This window comes from Mytilus californianus, unplaced genomic scaffold, assembly GCF_021869535.1.
Source record: "Mytilus californianus isolate M0D057914Y unplaced genomic scaffold, xbMytCali1.0.p SCAF_7, whole genome shotgun sequence".
NCBI lineage: Eukaryota > Metazoa > Mollusca > Bivalvia > Mytilida > Mytilidae > Mytilus > Mytilus californianus.
Genome location: NW_026262723.1, coordinates 94,943,256 through 94,955,955, shown reverse-complemented (window position 1 = coordinate 94,955,955; position 12,700 = coordinate 94,943,256). Strand labels below are relative to the sequence as shown.

At 32.4% G+C, this 12,700-nt stretch overlaps 2 protein-coding genes across 4 annotated transcripts in view; one reads left to right on the top strand and one right to left on the bottom strand.

The window, feature by feature from the left end:
* LOC127710222 (von Willebrand factor A domain-containing protein 3A-like) overlaps window positions 1-6,713 on the bottom strand; it is a 31,658-nt gene extending 24,945 nt beyond the window's left edge. For all 3 annotated transcript variants that reach the window (XM_052215984.1, XM_052215985.1, XM_052215983.1), the window contains exons 1-3: window positions 6,552-6,713; window positions 4,924-5,070; window positions 481-577 (exon numbers count right to left, since the gene is read on the bottom strand). In XM_052215984.1, the coding sequence (XP_052071944.1) occupies window positions 481-577; window positions 4,924-5,070; window positions 6,552-6,628 (321 nt within the window). In that variant the 5' untranslated portion in view covers window positions 6,629-6,713. The remainder of the gene's footprint in view (window positions 1-480; window positions 578-4,923; window positions 5,071-6,551) is intronic.
* A 100-nt stretch (window positions 6,714-6,813) lies between these two features.
* LOC127707466 (uncharacterized) lies at window positions 6,814-12,226 on the top strand. Its single transcript, XM_052211996.1, has 4 exons — window positions 6,814-6,937; window positions 9,265-9,345; window positions 10,089-10,134; window positions 11,679-12,226. The coding sequence occupies exons 1-4, from the start codon at window positions 6,927-6,929 to the stop codon at window positions 11,922-11,924; spliced, it is 384 nt and encodes a 127-aa protein (XP_052067956.1). The 5' UTR covers window positions 6,814-6,926; the 3' UTR covers window positions 11,925-12,226.
* The last annotated feature ends 474 nt before the right edge of the window (window positions 12,227-12,700 follow it).

The following is a 12,700-nucleotide window of genomic DNA, read 5'->3' as shown; positions in this document are numbered from 1 at the left end:
AATCTTTATTGCATTAGCAATAGCATTGCTTTAGCAAAATAATAAATTGAATACATATATGACAGAATACAGAGAACAATCAAATTATGCAGAGATATTGATTTCACCCAGCTTGTAACAAAAAAATTAGCTTTTGTGTATTTGGCCTATTTGAATGATCAATTATCCTAGTTATATCAGCAATGAAATGTGTGGTAATTAAAACTCAAATGGAAAGGATACTAGCAAGTGTGAAGCTGATATTCATAATATTGTTTTTCAAAAGTCAGTACAATGAATTTCCTAAATATTGAAGTAAAACTATGATTCATTTATTCTTACTATAAAATAAAGAGATTTGGTATGATTGCCAATGAGACAACTATCCCCAGAGAACAAGGGACAAAGGATCAAAACAACTATAGGTCCCAGCACATGCCTCCTACTTACTCCTTTTTAAATAGGTTAAATGTCTTTACTATTTATTATACATAAACTTACCATAAGATCTCTTGTCTGATTTACATTTGTTATTGCTAATGGATGTGGTGGCTTGACATTTTTTGTTGTGGGGTTTACCCAATCAATCACTTTCTCACTGAAATAAAAACAAAAACATACTGTAGATACATTTAATTTTGTGGGATCATTTTTTGTTTGTTTATCCTATGAAGATAATTCAATTGATAAATTTTCAAGGTTTTATCATATTTATACAGTGTTGCAAGATGTATCAAACGTAATTGTTTTTTTCCTATGAAACATTCTTTACCAAGAATCAAAGAAATTTTAACAATGCTACTGCACAAAATACATGAACGAGATGCAACTAGTGGTACAAATTTAAAGTCAGAAGCATATAACAAAGCTGCTTAAACAACTGTGTACCAATAGTGAAACTAGCAAACAACTCAAATATCATATAATCAATGTTATATCTTAGGCCTTTTATCATCATGGTAATGTTATGATATCTGAGCATCATGGTAATGTGATGATATCTGAGCATCATGGTAATGTGATGCTATCTGAGCATCATGGTAATATTTGATATACTACTTGAACGTGATGCTATCTGAGCATCATAGTAATTTGATGATTTACTACTTGAACGTGATGCTATCTGAGCATCATAGTAATTTGATGATTTACTACTTGAATTTGATGCTATCTGAGCATCATGGAAATATTTGATATACTACTTGATTGTGATGATATCTGAGCATCAAGGTAATGTCATGCTATCTGAGCATCATGGTAATGTCAGGCTATCTGAGCATCATGGTGATGTGATGATATCTGAGCATCATGGTAATGTGATGCTATCTGAGCATCATGGTAATATTTGATATACTACTTGAACGTGATGCTATCTGAGCATCATAGTAATTTGATGATTTACTACTTGAATTTGATGCTATCTGAGCATCATGGAAATATTTGATATACTACTTGAATGTGATGATATCTGAGCATCAAGGTAATGTCATGCTATCTGAGCATCATGGTAATGTCAGGCTATCTGAGCATCATGGTGATGTGATGATATCTGAGCATCATGGTAATGTGATGCTATCTGAGCATCATGGTAATTTAATGATATACTACTTGAATGTGATGCTATCTGAGCATCATGGTTATATTTGTTTCAACTTGAATGTGATGATATCTGAGCATCTAGTAATGTGATGCTATCTAAGCATCATGGTAATTTAATGATATACTACTTGAATGTGATGCTATTTGAGCATCATGGTAATATTTGATATACTACTTGAATGTGATGCTATCTGAGCATCACGGTTATGTGATGATATACTACTTGAATGTGATGCTATCTGAGCATCACGATAAAATTTGATATTACTTGAATGTGATGCTATCTGAGCATCATGGTAATATTTGATACTCTACTTGAATGTGATGATATCTGAGCATCATGGTAATTTAATGATATACTATTTAAATGTGATGCTATCTGAGCATCATGGTAATATTTGATATACTACTTGAATGTGATGCTATCTGAGCATCACGGTTATGTGATGATATACTACTTGAATGTGATGCTATCTGAGCATCGTGGTAATGTGATGATATACTACTTGAATGTGATGATGTCTGAGCATCATATTAATGTGATGATATACTACTGGAATGTGATGATATCTGAGCATCATGGAAATGTGATGCTATCTGAGCATCATGGTAATATTTGATACACTACTTGAATGTGATGATATCTGAGCATCATGGTAATATTTGATACACTACTTGAATGTGATGATATCTGAGCATCATGGTAATGTGATGCTATCTGAGCATCATGGTAATTTAATGATATACTACTTGAATGTGATGCTATCTGAGCATCATGGTTATATTTGACACAACTTGAATGTGATGATATCTGAGCATCTAGTAATGTGATGCTAAATAGCATCATGGTAATTTAATGATATACTACTTGAATGTGATGCTATTTGAGCATCATGGTAATATTTGATATACTACTTGAATGTGATGCTATCTGAGCATCACAGTTATGTGATGATATACTACTTGAATGTGATGCTATCTGAGCATCACGGTAATATTTGATATACTACTTGAATGTGATGCTATCTGAGCATCATGGTAATATTTGATACACTACTTGAATGTGATGATATCTGAGCATCATGGTAATGTGATGCTATCTGAGCATCATGGTAATTTAATGATATACTATTTAAATGTGATGCTATCTGAGCATCATGGTAATATTTGATATACTACTTGAATGTGATGCTATCTGAGCATCACGGTTATGTGATGATATACTACTTGAATGTGATGCTATCTGAGCATCGTGGTAATGTGATGATATACTACTTGCATGTGATGATGTCTGAGCTTCATAGTAATGTGATGATATACTACTTGAATGTGATGCTATCTGAGCATCATGGTAATATTTGATACACTACTTGAATGTGATGCTATCTGAGCATCATGGTAATGTGATGATATCTGAGCTTCATAGTAATGTGATGATATACTACTTGAATGTGATGCTATCTGAGCATCATGGTAATATTTGATATACTACTTGAATGTGATGCTATCTGAGCATCATGGTGATGTGATGATATCTGAGCATCATGGTAATGTGATGCTATCTGAGCATCATGGTAATTTAATGATATACTATTTAAATGTGATGCTATCTGAGCATCATGGTAATATTTGATATACTACTTGAATGTGATGCTATCTGAGCATCACGGTTATGTGATGATATACTACTTGAATGTGATGCTATCTGAGCATCGTGGTAATGTGATGATATACTACTTGCATGTGATGATGTCTGAGCTTCATAGTAATGTGATGATATACTACTTGAATGTGATGATATCTGAGCATCATGGTAATGTGATGCTATCTGAGCATCATGGTAATGTGATGGTATCTGAGATCATGGTAATATTTGATATACTACTTGAATGTGATGGTATCTGAGGATCATGGTAATGTGATGATATACTACTGGAATGTGATGATATCTGAGCATCATGGTAATTTGATGCTATCTGAGCATCATGGTAATGTGATGCTATCTGAGATCATGGTAATATTTGATATACTACTTGAATGTGATGCTATCTATGCTGTGTATTAAAAAAAACACTTTCATTAAAGAATTAAGGACATCATTTACATATACTCTAAAATATTAGCCCGTCATTTTTTAAAATCTATTTGTATTTCTAAATGGTTCAAGTTCAAGTTGTGGCTGATCCAATTGTAGATTTTTTGACAATGAAATATTATAACTACATAATGTACAATACTTTGTTACAAATATCCATGAGGCCAATAAAAAAATATATCTCTTTTTACGGTTACCCGACCGACCCTAATTTGAGCACCGACCCTAAGTCATTTCATTTCTGTTGTAACTTGAAAAATTAACTGAACTCGTGTCAAAAGCGAAGTTAGAGTTGCCAATAAACGTAATCAGTTACCTGATACATCCCTATGTTCACAATCGTGAATATGACATAAAATTGAGAATGGAAATGGGGAATATGTCAAAGAGACAACCACCCGACCAACGAGTTTTAAGGAAAATTGTGACTCTTGTAATGAAATAACACTTTGCCGCCATATTTTTCCAACCAATAACCAAGGGAAATAATGTTTGATAAAAAGCAACATGGTTTATTCATTGAGTCACTAGACAATCATCTAATGGTCAACAAACTGAGATGTACAGACAGTAATGCAACTTTATACAAAATATCATTGATCTATCACAAGTAGTTCTTATCAAAATGACTTAAGCAGAAAACTAAATATTGGAAATTGCTTATTAATTCATAGTCACTGGACCATGACCTAGGGGGCAGGGCCTCAAAATAGTTGTCAAACTGATAGGAACTGATAGTAATGCAACTTCATACAAAATATTATTGATCTATCACAAGTAGATCCTATCAAACTAACTTAATCATACTTAACATTGAAAATTGCTAATTAATTCAAAGTCACTTGACCATGACCTAGGGAGCAGGGCCTCAAAATAGTCGTCAAACTGATATGTACTGATAGTAATGCAACTTTATATTAAATATCAATGATCTATCACAAGTAGTTCCTATCAAACTAACTTAAGCAGAAACTTAACAATTGTTGACGCTGTCGCCGCAGCCAGAAAAGCAATCCCTATGTCTCGCTTTCCGAGACTTTCGTAGCAGGCAAGACAAAAACCGGGAAAACTCAGCCCATAGACAACGCTGACCTCTGCACTACAGATCACATGACTTAAAATCATGTCGATAAAAATGAAATGGAAATACCAACCTACCTACCCTATATTTTTTATGATGTAACCTTTAACAGACAATTTTTTTTTTTGCCTGAGTGTATTGTTCATATAGAAGCAATTCTTGATCTTACTCAGGAATATCTTTCAGTAATTCATTTATTTCATCATCATCATCTTCTTCGTCTTCATCTAGTTCTGATACTTCAAATTCTTCCTCTCCTGGTGCTTCTTCATCTGTTAACACTTCCTTTTCTCCTTTTTCTTTATAATTTTCTTCACTGAAATAAAATTTAAAATAAAACACTTAAATTTTCACAATATAGTAGTCCAAATGGTGATATGGGTTAATCAAATTTTGTCAAAATCTTTGTTTTCATTGTTCATTTCAGGTTTGGTTTAATCTTTTTAAATAAAACAAAATTTACTCTGAGCTATTGCTCACTAATTATACTTACCATATATCAAGGAGTGAGACTAAAATTTCATATTTGTGCATGACATTTTAAAGATATTATTTTTTGGCAAACAGAACATATAACATAGAAGAAACTTACAAAAGAGTTCTATGGCAATCATTGTACCGAATCTAGGTTTAATTGGGTTTCAAGGTGCCAGACAAAAAATCACTCCAGCAAGTTTTTTGCTGTCAATTTTTTATAAGTCTAGATCTGTAGATCAGCCCTTAAAAAATTAGAAACAAATATTAAAATATTTAATGACAGATGATTTTCATACTTCTATTGAGCTGAAATAACTTGATCGAAGCTATTAGCTCCAACTGTACCAAACCTGGTTTAAACTAATCCCTTTTGAGATTCTGTGTGGATAGTGTGATTTACTGAGTTGACAGCCCTCAGAACCCTTTTCAAACCCTGTTAACTCTATACTGGAAATTTTCATACATAATTATGTAAGCTACCTCACTTTAATTCTTTTTTTTATGCTTTTATGCCTATAAGAGGGTAGGAATGCCCTTTAACGTCAAGCGTCAAACGTCTGTTTTTCGCTACCATTAGTGTCAATACACCTAATCGCTATTTATTCCATTCCGGATAAATTCTAAAATTACACAACATTTTCATCCAGTTGACGCTATCTGGGACCCTGTTTAAACAATGCACCATGCATGATACTTTTTTAATGAGACCTGTTTAAAACATCGTAAATACTTCAAACACAATATTTTTTTGACTATAATTTTAGTTTGGAAAAAGTGGATCATAATCTATCAAAGTTTCCTATTGATCGCTTTCTAAATTTTTCCCTCCCTCAGCTCGTTACTGATGACCTTTGTTTGCGGCCTGTTGACCCAAACAGGAAGTTGTCTAAATGACGGTTTTTCCCGGATTGGACTAAATAGCGATAAGGTGTATTGTGCCTTAAATTTTTATCATCATTCGTCAAACCTTATTTTGTAGCTATATACCGTAAGCATCAAATGAAGTAAAATGTTTATCGTTAATGTTATTTTAACAAATATTTTACTGTCATTCGTCATGTGGGGTACCCCATTCCTACCCTCCTATAACCTGATGCAGGTAAGAATTGAAAAGTAAATAATATCATCCTTTGAGAATCCTGTTAAATTTTTTTTAATTTACCAAAATAGAATCAATAGGGCTTGATAAGAGATTCTGTGAGAGGTCAAATCAGAAAATCGCTCCGGATACAGAATCCTAAGGGAATTGAAATTATATAGCCTTTAATGCTTTATAGGTTAAAAAGGGTATGAAAACTGCTTCTTAGACTTTTGTTTTACCCAGAATCCTCTTGTAATGGATAAATCCTCCTTTGTCCATATCCACCAATACCAGAATTTCCGAATATATTATCCATTACACTGCAAAACAACGAACTTCTGTCATATTAGATAAAATTCTTGCGGACAGCCATATTGTTGTTGTTGTTGCCAATAGCCTGTGTAGACTCGCACTTAAGCAATTCTAAACTTTTCATTGGACAAAATTCCGGGCACCTGCACATTTGACTGACTGCACCGCTCGTTCCTTGTCGATTTATAAATCAGATTATTTCCCTTGTTTTACTCGGACTACCTCGAGTAATGAGCGTTCCGAATGATAAAAAATCGTCTGAATTTATGATTATGCAAATATTTCAGAAACACACATAAAATATGGCAAATAGGTTTGTGCATTATCTATTTCTTGTAACAAACAAACCCTTTGTGACTTCAACTATCCTGTAAAGCCTCCACATTAACAATGAAATACAGGATACGATGTCAATTTCACTCGGCCAGCTATGTAGTACAAGTAAATAAAGCATTTAGATTTACTTTATACAATAAAAAATACAACATTTAAGAATGCAAAAAACATACTTTAAATCCTTAAATGATAGAACATAAGAACCAATGTATCATGTTGAACCATCTCTAAAACGCCCAAGCCTTGAGTAAAATATATCAATCAATCTTTGAAAGAAGAAGAAAGTTTATCTGGCCAATCCCTAATCCAATAGATCTTATGGCTATTTGAGAATCTGTAACACTTGAACTATTGACGTCATACAACAATCACTTTTAATACACCTTATCGCTATTTGGAAATTTGTCCTGGTTGACCTGAGAATCTTTCCCGCTTGAACTATTGATGTCATACAACAATCACTTTTCCATTGGTGCATCAGATATTTTGTATTATGATGTCAAAATTTTACGGGAACCTTTGTGATGTCCAGTAATGGCGGACAAATAGCGATAAGGTGTATTTGTGGCATCAGACATTTTTTCTTGTGACGTTAGAAATTCAAATGTGTGTGGTGTCCAGCAATGGCGACAAAAAGCAATAGGCCACTTCACGGTTATTTCGGCCATATTGAATAGGGGCAGATTTTTTGGACAGAGGCAGAAATAGTATGAAAGTACGGGAAATCCTATGCATGTTTCCAAGCAACTGTTATGTTTTAATGATGTTTTCCTGTATTTTTCAAACCATTTTTACCTCCATTATGAAAATCTGCCCCCTATTCAAGGTGTATTAGTTTCCCCAATAAGGCCCATGGCAAATAGTTTTAGATAAGTAAACCAGATATATAAATAACACAGTGCACACTTGATCAAATTTTTTCATGAATTGTTACAAGTTTTGAACTGCAACAGCACCAATCCTCATAAAGCCACCAGTCGGGAGCCTGTTATGCAGTGGTTGTCTTTGGGTTGCTGTCTGCCTGATTTGTTTATGGTTTAAGAATAAGTCAGGCGGTTGGTTTTTTGTTTGAATCATTTCTAGTTTTGTCATGCTTGGACTTTTTATAACTCACTATAGGCTTACATGCACTTCATTTTAACTTTCGTGGAGAGTTGACTCATTGGCAATCATACCACATCTCCTTATTTTTATATAGGGTACAGTTTTTGCTCCTTGTTGAAGTGCTGATGGTGACCTTATTTACTACATCCTCATCCTGTGGTGGATACCATCATGATCATATTTCCTTATTTTTTTATGGAGTTACAAAACAAATCATGAATCGTCTTGACTCACTCTTGAAAGTAGAAGCATCCTGTTTAATTTCCAACATTCTGTTAATATCATACATTACTACTGTTAAAAAACATAATTACTAATTTCTTTCTTTCTTTCAGGAATTATTACATTTGTATAAGCTGCATATGCAAACATAAATAGCACCAAAACTATTCTTTAATTATGCACTTTTGCTATATGGGTTTTGCTCATTGTTGAAGGCTGTACGGTGACCTATAGTTGTTAACTTCTATGTCATTTGGTCTCTGGTGGAAAGTTGTCTCATTGGCAATCATACCACATCTTCTTAATTTTATATTTACTAAAGGATTTGAAAATAAATCATCTCACTGACTTTAAAGTGTTTGTACATATTAAACTATGATACAAGTATAAACATGTAGTTCCAATCACAAAAAAGGATTTCAAATACAGCATTGTATATACAATTGTTCACCTATAAGTGATGTTTTATTCAATACAAGTAACAAATTCTTACATGTTCATCCAGGATCTGTTCACCGTATTGTAATTTTAAGAAATGCAGAAGATTTGAGCTAAACACTCTCTAAGCAAGTTACATGTAGGACAGATTGCCTTTTTACTCTCACTGAAGAGTGGGAATGTGGTTTTAAGAATCATTATTTCTTTTTGACGATTACCTCTTTTGTCATGTTTGTGGTTTAGAGTAAAGAGATGGTAAAATCAGAGTAGAATCCATAAGACTACTGTGACCAACAATGTGTTTTAAAATGAGCCATGGCTCTCTTTCGAGCATTTTAATGAAAACCTCTGGATATGGGTATGTGTACATCACTCAAGTATTTTATTTGAATAAATGAAAACTTTTCTTCCAGACTAGAATATAGATGTTATTTATCCTAAAAATACCAACAAAAATTTGTATGGAGTTTTTTTCTAGTGACATATTTTTTAATAATCTTGCATTATTCTTCAATCATTGTCATGTAATATTAATTTCAGACAATCACAGAAAAGGTCTAGAAGTCCTGAATGTGAAGAATGTCTGCCTATATCAAAAAGAATAAACAGGTTACAAATAGAGTAAGTAATATTTACATTGAAACCTGGCATGTGTGTAACAGTAAACACACTAATAACAAAAATTACCCCAAAAGAAGTATTTACATATAAGTGAATGTTTAATATTTTATTCATGTATAAAGAGAAGTATTCTAAAATAAGTGATTAGGTTCTGATGCTAGGATAATATTAATTGATTTACATTTTTGTACCTTTGGAAGTAATTATATAAGCAATCAAAATTTATGAAATATAGTAAAAAGTAATTTTGTTAAATCTGATAAAGAATTCTGAATGTGCATGTACTGAATTAGTAAATCCTATAAAAATGTCAATGTAGAAAAACTGGTATTCACCTAACCTTAGGTATCTGTGGTTTAGTCATATTTGATACACTATTGAGTGTTTTACCCAGGCATTTCATTGTACATGTACATGTAGCCACATGGTCCCAAGTACAGCATGACATCAGAATGAGTAATTTATAAAATATTGCAATGGTTGATCAGTTGTGATAAAATCAGGGAAACATATCACCATCGTTATGCCATGATGTTAATACTATCCTCAAAAATGCAAAATAGTTATCTCTAATCTATACTACTAAAATAACGAGGTCTAATTTGTTAGCTGGCATGATGTAAAAACGACAAATCAAAGAAATAAACTTTATGTATAACTAATATAGGCCAATGGTCATGATGGTGTTGATTAAAAATTACACCAATTTACAACGGTTTTGACTAATTACATTTAATCTGCAGGAATGATAGAAGACAAAGTGAAGAAGAGAAAACTGTAGATTTACAGGTAAAGCAGAAATTACATTTTCATCTTAACATGTAACTATTAAAAACTAAATAAATAAGTACCAAACCAATGTCAAGCAACTGTATTCCAGGAAATGGGGGGAGGGGGTAGGGGGGTTGAATACTGAGAACAACACATAACACCAAACAAAAACATAATTTTTAAAAAAGGACTGGGAAGTCTTAGATTTGCAATAGATTAGTCTCAATTTTTATTGAATACAGAAATGCACTTTATATCAGACTTATCATTTAAATGGAGAAATTGATGTGATTATATCTTATGATGGTAGTGGATCTGTTTTTTAGCTCACCTTTCCGAAGGAAAAGTGAGCTTTTGCCATCACTTGGCGTCCGTCGTCGTCCGTCCGGTGAAAACTATTTCAAACATCTTCTCCTCTGAAACTACTGAACCAATTCTAACCAAACTTAAGCTGAATGATCCTTAGGGTATCTAGAATAAAGTTTGTGTTTTATTTTCTGTTTGTCAAAAAACATGGCCACCATGGCTAAAAATAGAACATAGGGGTAAAATGCAGTTTGTGGCTAATATCTCAAAAACTAAAGCATTTAGAGCAACTCTGACATGGGGTAAAATGTTCATTAGGTCAAGTTCTATCAGCCCTGAAATTTTTAGATGAATCTAAAAACCCATTGTTGGGTTGCTGCCACTAAATTGGTAATTTTAAGGAAATTTTGCAGTTTTTGGTTATTATCTATAATATTATTATAGATAAAGATAAACTGTAAACAGCAAAAATGTTCAGCAAAGTAAGATATACAAATAAGTTTCTTTATGACCAAAATTGTCAATTGACCCCTTAAGGAATTATTGCCCTTTAAAGACAATTTATCACAATTTGTTCATCTAGTTTGCTTACTTTAAAAAATCTTCTCCTTTGAAACTGCTGAATCAATTTCAGCCAAACTTGGGTTGAATGAGTTTCAAAGTATCTAGTATAAATTTTATATTTTATTTCCTTGTACGTCAAGAAACATAGCCACTATGGCTAAAATGGAACATAGGGGTAAAAAGCAATTTTTTGCTTTTGAAGAAAATTTGATAGATACAAAGAACATTTAAATGTCATTTTTAAGCCACTCATTAATATATTGAAAATTAAAAATGATCATTGATGAAAGATTTAAGCAAAAAATTACAGGTTAGCGATTCAGGCTCTTGAGAGCCTCTTTTTTTTGTTGCAAGACATTAAATTTTTGACTTTTGTTTTACATATTAAGTTATGTCCATTACCACCTTTCAAAATATATATACTAACATTTTATGAACATTTGAATAATATTTGAAATATTTATATTATTATATAATAGTGGTTTTGGAATTCAAGGGTTAAAAAAAGTGGCTTTACAATCCTGTCCCCTTTTAAACAAAGAGGACATTTTAATTTTTTGAAGAATTAATTCTTAATGAACAATTTAAAATGTTAACTTCTATGACATTTGGTCTCTGGTGCAGAGTTGTCTCATTGGCAATCATACCACATCTTATCTTTATATCTTATCATATTTGTTATGTCTTTTCAGTCAAACCAGTCACCAGATCTATCCAGCATACAATCATCCAGTAGTAGACAACAAAATCTGTCCATGAATCCATGTCAGGAGTGTGCCGGCAACAACAATTTACCCTATGACATTGTACAAGGATATAACCCTGAGCTTACCAATAGAGACAACCCCGAGTACTATAGGATTAATAGCATGCTGTTTAAAGCACATTATGAGAGAGTGTTAAGACATAAGGATACATTACAGTACCCCGATACATAATTTCTGTGGCATAATGTTTTAAATTATTGAAACAAGGGAATAGTTACATGTAACATTAACTGCGCCACAAAACCAGTGTTTTGTAAGAGAAATCCTGAAGAAGTGTTGCTTTTTTATTATGCTAAAACAATTTGGGATTATTAATGTATTTATCTTATGAAGTCAAATAATTTCCCAAAAGAGGGATTGAACATGTTATCATTATATTGTGTTTAAGTTTATTTGTTATGATTTTTCATTGCCTGAAAATTTTGAAGAAGAAACTATTCAGATGACATGTAAAAAATAAATGTAAGCACTAACTTGGGAATCTTTTTATTAACTTGATGATCAATTTAACTTCAATGATACTGGCAGATATTTTCGGTAGCTCTATTATTCTTTGATATGCAAAAATATTAGTTTTTGTTAATTGGAAGGTGAGATCATATTGAATAGACATCAACTATAAGTAGAAAAAATGATCCATTTTGCTCTCGTTCTAATTGTTTTACATTTGTCATTTTGGGCCTTTTATAGCTTACTATGCCATATAGGTTTTGCTCATTGTTGAAGGCTGTACAGTGACCTATAGTTGTTAACTTCTATGTCATTTGGTCTCTGTTAGAGAGTTGTCTCAATGGAATTCATACCACATCTTCTTATTTTTATATTTGTTGCAAAGCAAAACGTGATAGTTACAGTTCCATCATTGTCAACACTTTTATACTTATTTTTTAATTTCTTGATTAGATCCATTGTAGAATAAGTACTTGAAATAGATCTTGACATTTGTT